The 21,706-nt window shown below is 36.8% G+C and overlaps 1 protein-coding gene and 1 pseudogene across 1 annotated transcript; one reads left to right on the forward strand and one right to left on the reverse strand.

The window, feature by feature from the left end:
• Positions 1–1,003: 1,003 nt before the first annotated feature.
• Positions 1,004–19,695, reverse strand: LOC104907963 (NADPH-dependent aldehyde reductase 1, chloroplastic-like; annotated as a pseudogene).
• On the forward strand, positions 10,515–11,650 carry LOC130590916 (uncharacterized). Its single transcript, XM_057393693.1, has 2 exons — positions 10,515–11,520; positions 11,595–11,650. Exon 1 carries the CDS (start codon positions 10,643–10,645, stop codon positions 11,471–11,473), a length of 831 nt encoding a protein of 276 aa, XP_057249676.1. The 5' UTR covers positions 10,515–10,642; the 3' UTR covers positions 11,474–11,520; positions 11,595–11,650.
• Positions 19,696–21,706: the final 2,011 nt, after the last annotated feature.

The following is a 21,706-nucleotide window of genomic DNA, read 5'->3' on the forward strand; positions in this document are numbered from 1 at the left end:
ATAAAACAATTTAGAATCGTTTCTCATTTCAACAAGTCGTTTTAAATAAGATAAAAATAGTATGCATCAAATATGTCAATCAAAAATTAAATGGACAAAATATCTTGACTTTTTTTTTATAAGAGAAGATGATATAAATGATGTCCACCCAAAAAGTTTGAAACACTCGCTACATTTGATACTCTTTAATTAAGTCAAAAAACTCACTAAGTCTATTCTTTGCTCAAAATTCATTCAAAACAAATAATATTAAAAATCACCACAACCTTTTGCTAGTTTTTTTTTTACATTAGAGAATTAATATCTAAATTAATCTAACTATCAATCTTTCACACTATATGTGTAATCATAACTATAGTACAAATGAAGTATATAATAGAATAACAAGTTTTGAAATTACGTTGTAACTTAGTTTCTACTTAAATGATAGTATATTGAAAGGAATTTGTTATATAGGGTAGTTTTTTTATTTTTTTTTAAAAAAAAGGTTGTTTTTGAAAAATGTTGGTTGTATAAGGAGGTAGTTTTTATAAAATTTTGCCTAATTATTTTTTAATATTTTAGAGGAGGCAAATGACTCTAGTCTGCAAGAATTTCTACTTATAGATTACTCTTTCGGGAACATTCATCTTACATCCAGGTGTACCATAATGCGTGATACACCTAAGACTTATATTTTCTCACTTGCTCATTTAGAGTTTTCCCTGTTTTGTATATATAACTTATTTGGAGAATTCAACTGAGCAATAAGCATTAAAATAACATTAGATATACCATTTTCACGGTACACTGGTCACTAGCTGTATGATAAAACAATGGATGTACGATAAAAGTTGTATATATTCTTTTGGTCTCTCTAACACTTATAGCCACTTTTATTTCATAGTGTGTCAAAATAGGTATACCAATTTCATTACATAGATTGGGTCCACCTAATAATATGACCAATAAATTACCTCAGTCCTTGCTTTATAAACTTGCTAGTCCACAAAGAACTCCCATCTTTAATATGTGTGCCAAACCAAATAGATAAAGTATTGCGTGAAGAAGATATCAGATCAATATAAAAATAGATATAAGATAACTGACAGAAACACAAGGAACAAGGAGAACATACCATTAGGATGGAGGACCTGGCCAGTGAAGTAGGAAGAACAATTATTGCTGGCAAGAAAAACAAAAGATGGTGCAACTTCGAAAGGTTATCCAGCCCTATCCATTGCAGCCTGTATACCTAAAGTTGCAACTTTATCTGCAGGCAATGAAGCCACATGTAAGGGAGTCCAAATAGGGCCTGGTGCAACCCCATTTACTCGAATTCCTCGTTTAATGAGTTGGACGCCGATGCTTCTGGTGAAGGTGACAAGGGCTCCTTTGGTGCAGCTGTAGCCGAGCAGATCTTGTTCACCTAAATATGCTACAACAGAGAATGTGTTAATGATGCTGCTTCCTTCTTTCATGTGCTTCAGTGAGTGCCTGCATGTGAAAAACAAATAATTTTTTTTTTTTTTTTTTGCAGCAAGAAACACAATAAGCGAAAAACAGAATTACGCTAAGATACCCATTCTGGCGCTAGTCGCCAACTTATGGCTATCTTTAGTGAGACTTCTATCTACTTTACATATTTCCCAACTATTGAAGGTCCTACTCATATCGATTATATCATTAAAAATACTCGAAATTTGGCAGGGGTAGACCTGCTTATTAAGAGCGTGAACCAAGTTGGCAGAGTCTGTTGACACCCTTATGTCTTGTTCACCCCGATTCTGAGCTTCTTTTAGAGCTTTCAGGACTGCTAAACCCTCACTTTGCAACGCAGAGTTCGCCCTTACCGCTTCATTCCCTCTAAACACAATCTGTGCATTAGACCTCGCCACCCAACCGATCCCGGCCAGCGAAAGCCTTTTCTTTCTCAATTTTTTCCAAGCACCATCTACTTCAATAATGCATTGCCTTCCATGGCAGTTACCACAGGAGAATTTAAGAATTTCCTGCCCCTCCACCTTTCTTTCCCTTCCATTATCCTTCATTTTATTTTCAACTTACCACCTTTTTTTCTCCTCATAAAACATTTGTTCAGCTAACTTAAGGATTTGACAGGGGTTTGGGCTAGCTCTCCTAAATATGATGTGGTTTCTCTAAGTCCATATGGACCACAAGATTGCACAGAACCATAACCCTCCTTCATTCATTTTCCCTTCTTCTTTCCAGAATTTCTTCAGGAAATTACACACCCATGATGACAAAGGAATGTACTCACTCCCCCTTACTTGAATGCCCAGATGAGATGCCAACCATATTCTATTGATAACAGCACAGTCCCTAAACAAGTGATCCTCGTTCTCTACACTGTTCTGACAGAAGCTACACTTTTCCATCATCATAATTCCTCGCTTTTCCAAGTTCGATTGAACTGCCAAGGCTTTGTCGAGGAGTCTCCATAGGAACACCTTCCATTTAGGTTTTATCTTCATACCCCATAAATGTCCCCAAAAGGCTTTCTCCATAGAATAAACTGCACCATTCCTTGATTCACTGATGAGTAAGGAGTAAGCATCCTTATCAGATATTCTTCCTGAGTTATTCCTACTCCAGATGACATCATCCTCTCCACATACGTTATTCGGGAGGTATGTACCAAGAATTCTGCTTGCTGAGTCCAGTTTGAAGACGTCCAGAATGAGGGGGGCGTTCCAGCTTCTCGAATCCGTACAGATAAGATCCGAAACTGTGGCCAGGTTCCTACTTGTAAAGGTTACACCTGTTTTAAGCTGAAGGGGTGGGCCTTCCACCCATTTATCCTCCAAAATCTTCGTGCCCCTCCCGTTTATAATCACGTTACTGAACCCTCCCCTACACCGATTAATTGCCTTACACAAGCCTTGGAACCCCCACGAAGCCCCCCGAGACCTTCGTGCCTTTGAGTCCGTAACTGACTGGAGAACCTCTGTATTTAGAAACGAGAATCTTCGCTATAAGAGAGTCCTTTTTTTTCATGAATGCGTACTGCTTGCTTCGCAAGTAGCGCAACATTGTAAGCATGGACATTTCTAACTCCTAGGCCACCCATGCCCTTAGGCAATTCGATTTCCTGTCTACTTTTCCAAAAAATACCTCGATTGTCAAAACCATTCCTCCACAGGAATCTCGCAAAGATTCTATTTATACTTTCAGAGATTTTTTTAGGAAGAAGAAAAACCGAGAGTACATGCTGACACATTGCCGCCAAGATAGCATTGATAAGTTACAACAATTTTTTTAACTTCCCCTTGATGTGTAAAATAATTTTCTCCATTTAATTGTAGAACCTCAAAGTCTAATTCCATCTTAAAATTATGGCACATAAGCTAGTAAGAACACGGATAACCTCTATTGCTCCGGAATTATACTTTTTACATGCCCAACTTTTTTCCATCTAGATTTTCTATCTAATTGATTAAATTAGAAACGGATATCAGGTGATCAAAACAAAGGCAAAAATATACTTTTTAATTAGTAAATCACATTGTGCAAATAGTTCCCCCATTTCAAAAATAGTTGTGTTGTTTTGACTTTTACACTATTCACGTACTCTACTTGACCAGTTATAGTGGTACCAATATGTATAAACACAAAAGTTATCATTTAATTATATTGACTTTTATTGGAGCGTATCATTCTTCCTGTCAGCTCAGTCTTTCAGCTTCTTAACTTATGGGAAGTTAGTTAGTTGTTATTTAACACACTCTTTCTAGAAAGTCTTACATCAGCATTCTTACTCATGTGTATATATACTCCCTTGCAATAATCATTTCATAATTAATGAGAATCCATCTTTCATTCTCTTACATTGAGATTCTCTCTCTAAACTACTCTAAAATTCTGAATTCAGTATCAGAGCAGATTTTGCTGCGAACATGCTCAAATGTTCTGACATTCTTCTGATGATAAAGTTCATCATCCAGGTTCATCTGTTTTGATAAATTCTTGTCTGAAACTCTGAATTTCTTATGAAATTGTAGTTGTTTTTCTACTGAATCTTGATTGAATTTCACATCTGGTTGCTATAATCTGCATATTTTTCTCTAAAATTGTTGTGATTAGTTCTGAACTGATTGATTGAAGCTGTTCAATTCATTTCTTATCATTTTTCTGATCATCACATATGAATTACACTTAAGACGTTTGTGAAAAATCTTATGTGAAGAATTTTTCATTTTTTTGTCTGATCTATCTTCTGACTAGAGAATACTTGTTGTCTGAATGTTCTTTCGATTTTTAGCTTAAATTTTCTGAAATCTTCCTCTAATTGTCTAGATTCTATGAAATTTTCCTCTCATTCTCCAAAATTTTCCTATTCTTACCAAATTCCTAAACAATCATCATGCCTATTTCTGAAAATTATGAACTTCCTTCAAACAATGAAGTACGTTCAACCAATCTACCACTTAATCAAAATCCTACCAGCATTTACTATATTCATCCTTCAAATGCAAATTGTTCACAACTCGTTTCAGTAAAATACATTAAAATTGGATTTACAAATTGGAAGAGATCTATGATCTTAACTCTTTCTGCTAAAAATAAGCTTGGATTTGTCACTAAAGACATATTAGAGCCTAGTGCTAATACTGATGAGCACACAACATGGAAATGATGCAATGCTTTGGTTTGTTCATGGATTTTATTCAAACTTGATGAAACAAGTTTTAGAAGTGTTATGTTTCTTCAAACTGCAAGAGAAATATGGAAGGACCTGGAAGATAGGTTTGGATACACTTCAATGGCTCAAGTGTATTCTTTAGAGCAGTAGCTGAAATATCTCAAGGAACACAGAATGTATCTGAATTTTTCACTAATATCAAGTTCACCTGGGATGCATTGAATGATGCACATCCATTGCATGTCTGTGTGTACAACAAATGCACTTGTAACCTAATCATGAAGATCTTTGACAGACAACAAGAGCAAAAACTCATACAATTATTCATGATGAAATTGAATGAGCAATATGCTACAGTAAGAGGAAATGTCTTAATGATGGAGACATTACCTCATGTCTCACAAGCATACAGATCATTTGCTCAAGAGGAAAGGCATAAAGAGATTTCTAACATCTCTTCTACTTAAACTGAATCTCTTGCTTTTTATTGCAGATAAGAAACAATTTTATGATAGAAAGTCCTATAAGCCTCAATTTCAGAAGTCGTACAACAATTCTAAACCATACAACAGCTCAGGCAACAAGAGACCAGGTTTAATTACTATTGCACACATTATAAAATACCAGAACATAGCTAGGAAAGGTGTTTCAAGATACATGGATATCCTCCTAGGTTTAAGGGCCACAAGGAGAGGAAGTTTGTTGTTGCCATTACACACGAGGGAACTACTCCTAATCCTATTGCCGAATAATCTTCTACCAACATCTCACTTGAACAAAACAAACATATTCTCAGCCTCCTGACCAATCATAATCCAACACATGGTGAAGATGGAGAAACACATGGTCATGCTCTCTTAACTTGCTTACTATCTAGTTTTAATACAAATTGACTGCTAGATAGTGGAGCTACAGATCATATTTGTTCCCACTTAAACTGGTTTACTCAATATGATGTTATATTTGGCCATGATAATCATATCACTATTCCTGATGGTAGTAAAATTAAGGTTATGTATGAGGGGTCAGTTCTTCTTAGTAATGATATCACTCCTTCTGATGTCCTACATATGCCAGATTTTCATTTCAACCTAATTTTTGTACACAAGATGTGTTGTGATCGAAACTATGACCTATTATTCAATCATGATGCTTGTTATGTTGAGGGCCATTCTCTGAAAGGGCCATCAACTCTTCTTGGTAAGCTGAAAGCTGGAATGTGTAGTGTTGAAGTGCAAAATATTTCAACTCAACAGTCTTCTCTTTGTAATAATGCTTGTTTTCCTGCTTTGAATAATGCCAAATTATGGCACCTTAGGTTAGGACATTTACCATTTTCCAAACTCATACTAGTGCAACCTTCCTAATGTTCAAGATTGTATAAACAATACCATTTTGTCAAATATGCCATGCAGCCAAACAAACTAGACAACATTCCCTACAAGTAGAAAGTTATAGGTCGTTGGTTGGTAAGCTGAATTTTCTAACCAACACTAGACCTAATTTCTCTTATGCTGTACAAACCCTTAGTCAATTTATGTAACACCCTCGTACCTTACACCTTGCTGCCCTCATTCACACTCTCATATATATTGCTCATACATAAGGCCAAGGGAGTCTACTTAAATCTAGCGACACACTTCAAGTTTAAGCCTATTTTGATTCTAACTAGGCAGCATGTTTAGTTACTAGAAAATCAAATTACTGGTTATGTACTGCTCTTTTGTAATTCACCAATCACCTAGAATTCTCAAAAGTAAAGTACATCTCCAAATAATCATCTGAAGTAGAGTACTGAGCCATGGCCTCTACTGCTTCAGAAATCACTTGACTGTTAGGCTCATGGAAGAACTTGGGGTAACATATTTGAAGCCTATTTTTTTACGTTGTGATAACCAGTCAGCCCTCCACATTGCCAGAAACACTGTCTTATACGAGAGAACAAAACACATCGAGATAGACTACGATTTTACAAGGGACAAGGCTCTTGAGGGGTTGATTCAAATAACCTATCTGCCAACTCAATCTCAACTTGTTGATGTCTTCACCAATTCTCTCTTTTCTCCTCAGCTCAAGCAGTTACTCTCCAAGATGGGATTGTATGATCCTTTGTCTCATCCATCTCCCACCTTGAAGGGGGGAGGGGGAGGGGGGGAAGGGGGGGCCCAAATTAAATGGTAGACACGAGTCTACCATCAAAATGGTGCACACCATTCTATATTGTGTCGTTTCCCATTATAATACAATCAACAAAACAACATCCTCAATGAACAAACTAAGCAACATGAAGATGAAAGTAGAACAAAAGAACAACACACGAGACTGAATGAACATCTGAATCAACAATGAACAACAAGAAAAAAAGATGAACATAAGAGGAAATATCTGATGAACAATCACTCAACCTAATGAACCGACAAAGAAAACAGAATGAAGAAAGAAATATTTGCAATAAACAAACTAAGTAACATAAAGATAAAGGTCAACAAAGAAGAATCGTCGAGATCGATATTCATTGGAAAACAGTTGATGTACATTAGTTTCACATGTTCAGTGGGGAACAACTGATGTACATTAGTTTCATGCGTTTTATGTTTTTTGGGCCGCGTTTTGGCCCGTGTCTACCATTCTAATAGTAGACATTAGTCCACCATCTACCAATTGGGGGGGGGGGGTATTGGAGATGATCATTCTTCCTGCGAGCTGAATCTTTGAGCTCCTTAACTTATGGAAAGTTAGTTGTTATTTAACAAACTTTGTTTTTTCTTACATCAATATTCTTACTCATGTGTATATATACTCCCTTGTAATAATTATTTCATAATTAATGAGAATCTATCTTTCATTCTTTTACACTAAGATTCTCTCTCTCTAAACTACTCTAAACTTCTGAATTCACCAAATTTTTACAAATTTTATTGATAAATTATTAAAAAATATTAATGGTGGAATTGTTCATCGGCAAATATGATGGTCAAAGTGGTGTTTTTAATTTGAAACGTAGGAAGTATCCTGGTAAAATTTTTATGACAGTTTGATAAATTGTATAGATTGATAATAGAAGCCACTTACTTAGCCAGGAAGAAACAGGCGAAGCAGTTGATTTCAAAGGTCATCCTAATTTGCTTCTCAGTGATATCTTCAATGTTCTCTGTATAAGGTTGTACTCCAGCATTATTAACTAAGACATCAATTCGTCCCAATTCGCTAACCACCTTATCAATAACCTCCTTGCATTTCTCTTCACCTTGAAGATCAGCAGGAATCGCAATCGGTTCGCCAGCATTACTTGATTTGGCTGCTTCTTTGATCAAAACTAAGGCATCATTTGCATCTATATCCTCTTGCCCTTTGACATATGTAAATGCCACAGTTGCACCCTCTAGTGCATAAAGGTAGCATACTGCTCTTCCTATCCCTGAATCACCTCCTGTTACCAAGGCAACCTTTCCCTGCATTAGCAATGTAACATCCATATATTATATACGGTTTCAAAATAAGTGCAACATAGAGAAATGGCACACAAACCAAGGCATCTAGAAAAAGAAAGTTGGGGACCATACTTATAGGAAAGATTAGGCTACGTAATCAATAATCACTTAAACTAATTGCCCAACAACTTTATAATCCAACACCTTCCACCTGTCGTCCACCACAACAACTCCACCACTGATCACCGCCACCATTAACACCGCCACTACCACTATCGCCACCGGAAACATCTTTCCCCCTCCCCACCCTGCCCATCGGAAAACTGCCCTCTCCCTCCACCACCGCCTACCGAGAAACCTTTTTCTCCCTCTACCACCACCGACCACCTAATTTCCCCTCCCTAACCCCTGATACTAATTTATCAATACCCTCGGATCCTTGTTCTCATCCCGACCACCAACACCCTTAGATCCTCTCCCCCCACCATGCCCACCTGAAACCACCCCAACCCACGAAACCAACACCCTCCCTCCCTAGCCCAACCACCAACAACAATTATTCACAACCATTATTTCACCACCGCCATTGTTTCACCAACACCACCACAATGCCACATAAACCCTATTTTTTTTGAAATCGAACGCTAGATCTACAACTAAATCGAACCCTTTTGAAATCGAACTCTTGTAGTAAAGAAAGGCTTGATGGAGGACGCGAGAGGAGAGGAGGAGGAGTTGGAGTTTGTGGTGTAGTGGTGTCGGGGTGGTAGAGGATGCGAGAGAAGGAGAGGAAGAGTTGAGATTTGTCGGGTCGGAACTGGTGGTGCGATGGTGTCAGGATGGCGGTGGTTTGGGCTGGTGTTGCTGTCGAGTTTGTGGTAGTGGTGGTGGTGGTGGTGGTGGTGTCGGGGTGGTGGTTGAGTTGGGAAGAAGGGGTTGGGTGGGTTGAGTTGAGGAAAGAGAAAGGGGTTGGGTGGGTTGAGTTGAGGAAAGAGAAAGGGGTTGGTTGAGATAAAGAGAGAAGTGGCAAGTGGCTGAGATGAGAGAATGGATTAGGGGTGTTGAATAATTAAGGTTGTTTAGGTTGGTAAATTATAAATTATTTGTTTTGTTGGGGGAATTAAGTAATGACAGTTCTGTAAATAAAAGGAAATAAACTTTTCATTTTGAGTTATGTTGCACTTATTATGAATTTTTGAAAATGAGAAATGTTGCAGTTATTTTGAAACGGAGAATAGTATATATTAGTCTTTATAACATTATGAATACCATATAATAAGAAAATGCAGCAGTACCTAAATGAGGTGGAAATATAATACTATAACTTATTATGAGCCTATGAGGTACTAACTAAATTAAGGTTTTACCTTCTGTAATTTTAATTTAGTGTCTAGTGATCCAAAGATTTTTAGTTAGAGGTGAACCAGAATGATTTATTGGCAATAATAGATGTACGTATATAGATTATATTTGCACGAAACGATCCCCGTAATAGTTAATGGAAAAGTTGGAGCCTTGTAGGTAATGATCATCAAAACTTCAAACCTCAAAAATGAGAACCGTTGACTTAATTTATTTGAACATATTTGAGTTTCTGTTTAGAAACATATCAAAATCATGAACAATGTTAAGAACTATGTTTCCATGAAAAAGTTTTAAAATAATTTTTAGAATAGTTATTATTATTACAACTATTGAAAAGTTTTGTATTAGGATGTATGACTAATCATGCATCGAGCTAAATGCACCAAAAATCACCAGTATTAAGATTTTGTTGGATAATTTAGAGTATTTGGTTGATTAAGTTCATGTAACGTATAACTTGAATAACTTGGTTATGGTGTCGTTGTTCAAGTTACGTTAAATATACACGTAGATTGTTTATGGTGTAGTAAACAATAAGATTTGAAGGAATAAAGAAACCACAAACAAGTACAAAATGTTACTTGAAACAATATGTGTAATACATATTATGCTTGATGGTTATAGCTAAGCATGGTGCAGCAAATTCGCACAAGTAGCGTAGCATGCTCGCACAAGCAGCATTCTGGCTCGCACAAGCAGCATTCTGGATCGCACAAGCAGCAGTCTGGAAGCATCGCGACTCGCGAAGGTTCGTCGCGACTCGCGACAGGTTCGCTCGCGACTCGCGAGCTCTGTCGCGGCTCGCGACAGGCCTGTTTTTCGTAGCTTGTGCGTGTTTGAGCGGTTGTCGACGGTTTCTTTGTGGCGTGCATAAAGTGGTGTTTACCACAGATGAAAGAGAGGTCTTTTGACAATATATTATTCTCTCAAAAAGCATTCTCTCTCAAGGTTTTTGAGAAGATTAATCATAAAACACAAAATCACATAAACTTATTCTCATTTTAACAAGATTCATACGAGCGTGACTCTTGTTGTTCTTCTTTGTATCTCGAATTTGAATTCCGTGCAACCCGTGCTTCGTATAGGGTCGGAATATCACTTTTGGGAAAGTGTCTACACACACCTAGAAGATTCGTTATTCATAGTAATCATCTTCATCACCCTTTTTCTAGTTCTAACAATCCAAAAGTGATATTGCTTGAAGATGGCTACGGTACGTGAAATGACTTCGAATTTTCAGAAACATGACAAGTTTGAGGGTGTGGGATTCCGTAGATGGCAAAAGAAGATGCATTTTCTTCTCACTTATCTTTCGGTGGCATATGTTTTGAGTACTCCAAAACCCGAGTTTGTGGAAGATGAAACTTTGGAGGCCTCAAGGAGAAGGAACAAATGGGAGAACGATGATTATATATATCGTGGTCATATTTTAAACGGTATGTCTGACACTTTATTTGATGTTTATCAATTTTATGAATCCGCTAAAATGCTATGGGATGACCTTGAGTCAAAATACATGGCCGAAGATGCATCTAGTAAGAAGTTTTATGTTAGTAACTTTAATAACTTTAAGATGAATGAAACAAGGCCTGTGATGGAACAATTCCATGAAATTCAAAGGATTTTAGGAAGTTTTAAACAACACAATATTAGTATGGATGAAACTTTTATTGTTTCTTCGATAATTGACAAATTACCACCAAGTTGGAAGGATGTTAGAAATACTCTTAAACATAGGAAAGATGATATAAATGTGGAACAATTGGGTGCTCATCTTCGGATTGAAGAGGGCATTCGGGTTCAAGATGGACAAAAGGAGGTAAATCCTAATTCTTCTACCATTAACATGGTGGAGGATGGAAAGTTCAATGACTCAAATCCTAAGAAGAGGGCTAATAATTTCACCAAAGGCAACAACTTTAAGAAGCCTAAGAATGGTGGAGTGTTCAACAACGTGGTTGTTGGGAGTGTGGCAAGCCCGGACACTTCAAAAGGATTGCTTCCTTTGGAAGAGAAAGATGAACAAAAAGAATGAGCAAGGTGGAGGGAAAGGCGAGTCTAGCCAATCCCAAGCCAAACAAGGTACTTGTACACAACTTTCATGTAATTCGAGTTTGAATTATATGTGTATGATTTCTGAAATCTTTTGTGTACAGGATGATTGTTCATGGTACATCGATTCAGGAGCTTCAAGGCATGTGTGCAAGGAGCGTCTTCATTCAAAACCTTCAAGGAGGTGGACAATGGAGAAGTTCTATACATGGGAATGACTCTACAGCTCAAGTTCTTGGTGTAGGACAAGTAGAGTTGGTCTTTAGTTCCGGAAAATCTCTAGTGTTAAGAGATGTTGTATTTGCTCCGGAACTTAGGCGTAATCTAGTGTCGGAGCTATCTTGAATCGAATAGGTTTTAAAATGGTTTTGAGTCGGACAATTTATATTATCTAAGGGTGGTTTTTTGTTGGACTTGGTTATTTATGTAATGGTATGTTTAAACTCAGCATTTCAAATGCTTTAGTTAACAATGTGTGTGTTATTAATGATAATTCTTCTCTTTGGCATTTAAGACTTGGTCATGTTAATTATAGAAAATTATATTCTATGGCTAAGGATGATTTAATTTTTGCTTTTGATCCAAGTATTGAGAAGTGTAGAACATGCATGCTTACCAAAATAACTAGGTGTTCTTTCCCTAATAATGTGGAAAGAGATACTAAATTGCTTGATTTGGTACATAGTGATCTTTGTGATTTTCATAGTACACCTTCTTTAGGAAACAAAAAATATAATAACATTTATTGATGATCATTCACGATTTTGTTATGTATATCTATTGTCTACTAAAGATGAAGCCCTAGAAAAATTTGAGATCTATAAAAATGAAGTAGAATTGCAACTAAGTGACAAGGTTAAACGGTTTAGAACCGATAGAGGTGGTGAATTTCATAATCCTAGTTATTTCCAAGCTTTAGGAATTATACATGAAACAACCGCGGCTTATACACCACAACAAAATGGTGTAGCGGAAAGAAAAATAGAACTTTACAAGAAATGGTAAATTCTATGTTATCCTACTCGGGTTTGAGTGATGGTTTTTGGGGTGAAGCGGTTTTAACGCTTGTTACATCTTAATCGTGTTCCTATGAAAAAGAACAAATAACCCCTTATGAATTATGGTAAAAGAAAACCAAATCTAAGTTACATTAGAGTTTGGGGATGTAGGGCAATAGTAAAGTCCGGAACCTAAACGTAAAAAGTTAGGTGAAAGAGGAGTTGAATGCATCTTTATAGGATATGCTGCTCATAGCAAATCCTATAGGTTCTATGTTATAGAACAAAACGACTTTTGGTCGGTTCACACTATTGTGGAGTCAAGAGATGCAATTTTTGATGAAAATAGATATTCATCGGTTCCTAGACCAAAGGATATAACTCCAAGTACCGAAATTCAAGAAATTGATCAAACTAATGATCAAGAGTTAGATGAACAAATTCTAGATGAAAATGTTGCATCTACATCAACTCAACCAAGGAGAAGTAAACGGGTTAGGAAAGAGAAATCTTTTGGCCCGGATTTTCATGTATATTTGGTTGAAGGATCAAGAGATAGTGTTTTGACTAAATTTCCATATGTCTATAATGTGGAAGGGGATCCTTTAACATATGATGAGGCCATGCAATCTCAAGATGCTTCATTTTGGAAGGAAGCTATTGATGATGAAATGGACTCAATCATGGGAATAACACATGGGTTCTAGCGGACCTACCTCCTAAATGTAAACCAATAGGGTGCAAATGGATTTTCAAGAAGAAAATGAAAATCGATGGAACTATTGACAAGTTCAAAGCCCGGTTAGTGGCACAAGGCTTTTCTCAAAAGCCGGGTATCGATTTCGATACATATGCACCTGTAGCTCGAATCTCCACTATAAGATTATTGATTGCCCTTGCAGCAATTCATAATCTTGTGATCCATCAAATGGATGTCAAGACTGCGTTCTTGTATGGAGAATTAGATGAGGAGTTTACATGAGACAACCGGTTGGTTTTGTTGTCAAAGGTCAAGAACAAAAGTTTGCAAGCTAATTAGATCTTTGTATGGGCTAAAACAAGCACCTAAGCAATGGCATCAAAAATTTGATGAGGTAGTGTTGTCTAACGGATTCAAATTGAACAATTCAGACAAGTGTGTATATAGCAAATTTGATGACAATGGTCATGGTGTGATGATTTGCTTATATGTAGATGACATGCTAATTTTTGGAACTGATTTATCCCAAGTTGAATGGACTAAATCTTTTCTATCGTCTAAGTTCTCAATGAAAGATTTGGGGAGGCGGATGTCATTCTAGGAATTAGAATTAAAAGAAGCAAAGGTAAATTGAGTTTGTCTCAATCTCACTACATCGAAAAGGTTCTTAAGAAATTCGATGTTAGTGGTTGCTTTTTTGTGTCAACTCCAATGGACCTAGTGAGAAATTACTACCTAATGTAGGTAGTGCTGTATCTCAACTTGAGTATTAAGGGTGATTGGATGTTTGATGTATGCAATGACGAGTACTAGGCCGGATATCGCATTTGCGGTAGGCAAACTTAGTAGGTATACTAGTAATCCTAGTGTACAACATTGGCAAGCTATTCGGAGTATTAAGGTATTTAGGAAAAACCAAGGACTATGGTTTAACCTACAGTGGATATCCTTCGGTTTTAGAAGGGTATTCGGATGCAAGTTGGATCTCTAACAAAGAAGATCACTCTTCTACAAGTTGATGGGTATTTCTGCTTGGGGGAGGTGCTATGTAACAGCCCATTTTCCCGAGCTGCTAGGTAAGTACACTTAAGATTCACTAATCACAATCAATGCTTAGTAAGCCTCGAATTAAACATTTACTCGCAGCGGAAACATAACCTAGAAAACGATCTTGGACCTGTGGGTTATTGGCCCACAAAACAAAATCCTTTATATAAGACTTCAATTACACCGATATCTCGACTAATATTCCCAAATATTGTATACAACGAAATATAAATATCTAATCTCAAATACACTATCTGGATACAAACTTAATCCATAAGCTATGACGACATCTTTATCTTGCTTCACTTCAGAATCCTGAGCTCACAACACCAAACCTGCAACAATATTTCACTCTGCCACCCACCAAGTGGCAGGCCACAGAAATGACAACACTATCAGCAAAGCTGAGTACACACTGTGTAATACAAAATACAAGTTTAGGTGTATTTTGAAAACTAACACATAGTTATGATAACAGATAATCACATTTAACTCAGTTATTATCGTTTCACAAAATCAAATCGTTTGGCATGAACGCGAGTGGAGAGGGGTACCATGCAGTACCAGCTGTCTCCAAACTATTGAGGGTCGTCACCCAGCCTTTTATTGTTATGCTTGCAAGACTTACCCGGACATGTCCTATAACGCCAGAAATTCGCCCTTCCTGGAAGGCAACAGTTAGGGACTCTACCCGCCCTAACTCGGGGTGCCTATTCATGCCTCACTTTCATATTTATAAAATAAGATATTTAATGATTCATACTTGACTCCTCAATACTCATAACATAACACCATATTCGACCTTATCTGGTCTTAACTCATATTCGAATAATTTCCTCATTAGCATACCAAATCATATTTTGAGAAATATAATATTTTCGAACGATTTCGATAATTGAACAAAATGATACTTTTATAACAGTCCAACAGCAATTCACAACTAACTCATAGAGATGTATCTATAATCATGGCCATTACCACAAACGATATATGATATCCAAAATTCAATATAACGCCCACGAGAGCATTTAAATATATTTTGCTGAACCTAAAGGTTACCTCAACTCTATAACAATTATACGAAACCTCCAATCATCATAACTTGATTTCCCATATCATCTTCAATTTATACGTCTACATAGCCTTCCTCCAACAACCACCTCACAGTAACATAATATTTAATAACCAAACTTAACTATTCTAATTATCTTCTTCTAACGCAACCATTATGCTAATCAAACTGAATCCCGTAAATAGGAATTAACGAAGTCATTCCATAACTCATAACTCGACTTCATGCATATCAACTCCAACTACAATAATTATAACAGTCTCCCAATTCTAAGATTATGACTTCCCTCGCATCATCAACAACGACTATCCAATAAGAACGATACAACAACAACATAATAACAGCAGCACATACAACAATAATACCACCTCCACCACCAACAATAACTCCAACACCAATAACACAACATTAAGCACAATAACAGAACAACACAACCACAATACAACAGCACAACCAACAACAAAAACAACCACCTACTATGTTCATAACAAACCTAAGTAAATCATATTCCCAAATTTATCACTCCAACTTCTTGAATCATAATAACAAGATGAACCATATTGTTCTACTGAATACTTTGGATATATATACTTAAACAATAAACCACATGATACTAGCTCAGGACATATCATTAGAACCTTTTTAATCATATCCAAACTAATTCATCTTCCAAACTAGTAAAATATTTTAACCATAACCCAAAACAACTTTACATCAACTCCACCATAACAACAATGACAGAACAACAATAACTCAACAACACTACTACGACAGAGCAACAACAACAATAGCAACTCCACAACAATTTCACCACAACTACCACAACAACTCCACAATAACAATAACATAACAACTCCACCTCAGTCATCACAATCACTCCACAATTCCATGTACCAAACACATTCCATTAAGAAGCATAATCATAATTACTTAGTGTATAAGTGTTGTTTAGGTCAAATGAAACATCTCTAATGAACCTTAGCATGTTATACTCATGTAATATACTCAATATACACATAATAAAATACACATCATAAGTAAATTCATTTAATAGACATGCTTTACACTAGAAAGAAACAATCACCTAACTATAGGTATGGAAATCTCTAGGGTAAAACCAAACTAAGTGTGTACCTTAACTAAGGATGCTTAAAGCCACGAAATTCCTTAATCCACTTGGTTAACTACTCCTACAGCTTCCCCTGAATGTATAAAATGCTAAAGATTAGTTTCAACAAGCTTATAGATATGAAAAACTAAGCTTAAATACAAGAGGTGTAAACTGTTGAACTTACAGCAACTTATGTGATCTTTCAGCAAGGTTTTCTATATGAGTTTAAGGTCTAAAGATTGGAACCAAAGCTTGAACTACTTTGTATGGATGTCTAGAAGAGTAATATGTAAGGAAAAATGGGTGTCCAAGAGGAAGAAATAAGAAAAAGAGACAAAAATCCAGAACAGGCTTTTATAGTCTGTTCTGGCGGTACCCCCAGGGAGGGAAACCTCTTCTGGGCAAGGTTGGTTTCTTGGAGTTTTTGGGTGATTCTTGCTTGAGGTGTTAGCCTAAGGTGTTGGCTTTCATGCATAAAATGTTCTTTGAGAGATCGACACTTAAGTAGCTGCTAAGCAGCTTTCTTTGAGGATAGGTCTGAGCTATAATTTCAGTTGGCCAGGTTTTACTATGTAAGCAATTGACCTTATTGAGCCACGTAATTCTTGGGGATAAATGACCATTTTAACCTTAAGAAATCCCAAGCATGTCATATATCAAGTTTGGTTAGGTTCTGAGCTCGGATTCAACCCCGAAAGGCTCTTTAACTGGAAGTTCATCGTTACCCGATAAAACAATCTCCAAACGATTTTCATAATCTTAATGTTTAAGGCTCTCAAGGATTTTCTAACTTATCTATTGGTTTCCAAAGCCTTCTTAGCCAATAAGAATGATGGTTCTTATCCTCTTTGTCCTTACTTAACCACTAAGAAAGATAGTACTTATCCACAACCTTTCTTAACCACTAAGAATGATAGTACTTATCCACAACCTTTCTTAACCACTAAGAATGATAGTACTTATCCACAACCTTTCTTAACCACTAAGAATGATAGTACTTATCCACAACCTTTCTTAACCACTAAGAATGATAGTACTTATCCACAAACTTTCTTAACCACTAAGAATGATAGTACTTATCCACAAGCTTTCTTAACCATTAAGAATAATGGTAATGCTTATCCACAAGCTTTCTTAACCATTAAGAATGGTCATGCTTATCCACAAGCTTTCTTAATCATTAAGAATGGTAATGCTTATCCACAAGCTTTCTTAACCATTAAGAATGATGGTCTTATCCACTTTTAGCTTTTAAATAAAGGTTCTTAAAAACAGGGCTATTACATGCTATATCTTGGGCTTCCAAGAAACAAACTTGCATAGCGGATTCCTCCATGACTTCGGAATTCATTGCTTTATCTTCCGCAAGCAAAGAGGCGGAGTGGTTAAAGAATCTCATGATTGAGATTCCTTTGTTGCCAAAACCGATATCGCCAATAGCGATTCATTGTGATAACGATGCTGCTTTGGCAAGAGCATATAGTCAAGTCTATAATGGTAAGTCAAGACACATTGGTGTGCGACATAGCTACATCCAAGGACTTATCAAAGATAGTGTAATCACTGTTGACTATGAACGTACAACGTATAATCTAGCGGATTGTTTTACAAAGGCCTTGGCTAGAGATAATGTAAAGAGGATGGCAATCGGTTTAGGATTGGAGCCCCTCGAGAATCACGAATGAGGGAATCTTAACTTAACGCCCAATATGACGTTGAGTCTTAAGTTCAATAAGATTAATTTCTTCATTTAGATGATTGTAGAACTTTTATTCATCCTAAGTTTATAGTTCTATAACTGTGTTGTATAAGGAGGTTGTATAGCTTAATAGGTCTCTTGTTTATGCTTTTCACAGTAGCATGTATCTTAGAGATCTACCTATGTAAGTGTGAAGTTTAGCCGCTTCAAGGAGCTAGTGGGGCATAGCTTTGATACACTTATGAATAGATATGGACTCAAGGCTTTATGTGTCGGTTTATAATGAGTTTAAGTAAGTTTATCTTGTGTGTATTGTATCTTCGGGCTTCCATTATGTATTGAAATTGGTTCAATCGTTATCGACACCAATTGGATACGGATACTTGGAATGTGTACTTTACTATATGAAAGTTCAAGTTTTATACACTTTCATTTACGCATGAGATTGTTTGTGTTTGATGATGATTAGTGCTAATTATCTTTTAAAATACTCTAAATGGGGGAGGATTGTTGGATAATTTAGAGTATTTGGTTGATTAAGTTCATGTAACGTATAACTTGAATAACTTGGTTATGGTGTCGTTGTTCAAGTTACGCTAAATATACACGTAGATTGTTTATGGTGTAGTAAACAATAAGATTTGAAGGAATAAAGAAACGGCAAACAAGTACAAAATGTTACTTGAAACAATATGTGTAATACATATTATGCTTGGTGGTTATAGCTAAGCATGGTGCAGCAAATTCGCACAAGTAGTGTAGCATGCTCGCACAAGCAGCATTCTGGATCGCACAAGCAGCAGTCTGGAAGCATCGCGACTCGCGAAGGTTCGTTGCGACTCGCGACAGGTTCGCTCGCGACTCGCGAGCTCTGTCGCGGCTCGCGACAGGAGCCTGTTTTTCGTAGCTTTGTGCGTGTTTGAGCGGTTGTCGACGGTTTCTTTGTGGGCGTGCATAAAGTGGTGATTACCACAGATGAAAGAGAGGGTCTTTTGACAATATATTATTCTCTCAAAAAGCATTCTCTCTCAAGGTTTTTGAGAAGATTAATCATAAAACACAAAATCACATAAACTTATTCTCATTTTAACAAGATTCATACGAGCGTGACTCTTGTTGTTCTTCTTTGCATCTCGAATTTGAATTCCGTGCAACCCGTGCTTCGTATAGGGTCGGAATATCACTTTTGGGAAAGTGTCTACACACGCCTAGAAGATTCGTTATTCATAGTAATCATCTTCATCACTCTTTTTCTAGTTTTAACAGATTTCTCCCTCTTTTTTAATCATAAAATGATTGTGGGTCTCAAATATACAAGTGCAAATTCAACGTATGCTTGGGAAAGTAATCACTAGAAAATAATGTTTTTTATACCTTGTTATCATTAACGCCTCTAAGGAAGGATTTTAAAATACTTACAATTTATGAAAAATACAAGAAACCAAAATAATAATATATGAAAATGTGTCTTACATAAAGCTTGTTAGATGGATTATATTGAGGATTGATGGAAATAGGGAGTGGATTCATCAAAAACTGTCTGCCAGGTTGCGTATCCTGGCTTGGCTCGCACGCCATTGTCTTTCTTCGATATTTTTGTGGCTTGGGTAAATAGCTAACAAGAAGAGGCTTTGTAGTTGGATAGACCAGCACAAATTCATATGGGAGTATATATAGAGATAACAATTCTCATGTGCTTTATTTATATTTATTATCGTTAAACGTGTAGGTATCAATTTATCATAAATCATAGAAGTACTTGAATAGAGGGAGAAATGATAGCTCAGTGGAGTACCACCCCAAATTTCTGGGCATTTTCCCAGGTTCGAATCCTTATCCCAACCATATGTTGGGGCTTTACTTCAGTGTTGTTTAGCCTTGTACCCAGTCTTTGAGCTGGTGTGTCTTGCAAGCTAGTAGCTTAGCAGGGGGTCGGTTTTCGGACCAATTATCTTTCCTAATGAAAAAAAAAGAAAAGAAGTACTTGAATGATTTTGGATAATTTCGATCACTAGCCATACTTAGGCCATTATATCTATGTTTATTAGTCAATGCATGTTGTACAACTCTATTAATACAAGAGATAAAAATATTCATGCCTTTGTGTGGTGATAGAAGTAAAGCCTCCACTAGTGGAAAAATAAGGAAGGGTTGCGCTAAAAAAGGCCCTTAGGGCTGCGTATTCTGACAGCAGCCCTTTCCATAACAGCCATTCACTTTAAAGGAAGGGCTGCGTTTTTAACAAAAAATGCAGCCCTTTTAACTTAGAAGGGCAGCGGTTTTAGCTCAAAACCGCAGCCCTTTTGTACCCCAAAAAAATAAAATAAAAATTTATTAAATTGACGGCTCTAAACATCATTAAATTATTAGTTATAATTGAAATACATGATTGAATTCGATAGATGCTTCATGCTGCTAGCTAAACTTGAGCGAAAGATTACAAATATGTTTAATTTGTACATATAACTTAACCAATGGTAGGAGGACGAATAACAATTTCGTTACAATCAACCCAAACCCACACTCGAGTACACCTAAAATTTTCTAGAACTCCAGTGCCATCTGGTAAGACGATGGCTTTCACATTGACATTCTCACTTTCTAAAAAACAAAAAAATAAAAAACATAAACTAAAAAAAAATAAAATCAGAAACTAAAAAAACGAAGAACCGAACATAGAAACTAAAAAAAAAACAGAAACTAAAAAACAAAAAAACGAAAAACAGAAACTAAAAAAACGAGTGTTGATGGAGATCTGAACGAACGAACGAGGGAGAAAGCCGTCAGTGGATTTGTTGCATCGAGCGAGTATTGCGACAGTAGATTTGAACAGTAGTAATTTCCTTCCATATATTCAGAAGGAGTTCGACGACCGACGGTTTGAGGAGGAGGTGGCGTCGCAATGTTGTTGCACGTAGAGAAGGGCGTCGCAATGGTCAAGCGGCGTTATTGAGATTTAGGAGAGGAGGAATGCTATCTGATGGCGTGAGGGAGGGATGGTGAGAGAGAGAGAGAATGAGTGAAGGGAGGAGAGAGAGAGAATCAGTTCTAACGTGAGAGAGGAGAGAGAGAATGAGATTGTGAGAGAGGAGAGAGAATTATTGTGCCGCTTAACATTAACGTGAGAGAGGAGGAGATGGAAGAGGGAGGGAGTGAGAAATAAACCCTAGCCTGCTTAACATTTAAGCCCAATGCGCGCTTCTTTTCAAATAAAATAAAAAAAAGTCCATAAATGGCTGCGCTTGTCTAAAAAACGTAGCCCTTCTTCCCGTTAGAAGGGCTGCGTTTTTTAGACAAGCGCAACCCTTCACTATAAGGGATGCGATTGACTAAAAAACGAAGCCCGTCTAATTGTAAGAAGGGTTGCGTTTTTTAGACAAGCGCAACCCTTTATCTAAAGGGCTGCACTTTTCTTTAAAAACGCAGCCCTACTGTAGAGAAGGGCTGCGTTTTATTTAAAACCGCAGCCCTACAATAAAGAAGAGCTGCGTAATCAAGAATACGCATCCCTTCCAGTGCAATCCTTCCTTTTTTTCCCCTAGTGCTCGTTCTGTAGTGCTATCGGGAGCATTTAGACCTGGATGTTTAT

The sequence above is a fragment of the Beta vulgaris genome, chromosome 3 (genome assembly GCF_026745355.1).
Source record: "Beta vulgaris subsp. vulgaris cultivar EL10 chromosome 3, EL10.2, whole genome shotgun sequence".
NCBI lineage: Eukaryota > Viridiplantae > Streptophyta > Magnoliopsida > Caryophyllales > Amaranthaceae > Beta > Beta vulgaris.

What these genes read in the sequence shown, in the direction of transcription:
- LOC130590916 (XM_057393693.1), top strand. Translation starts at nt 10,643, where the DNA reads ATGGCTACGGTACGTGAAATGACTTCGAATTTTCAGAAACATGACAAG.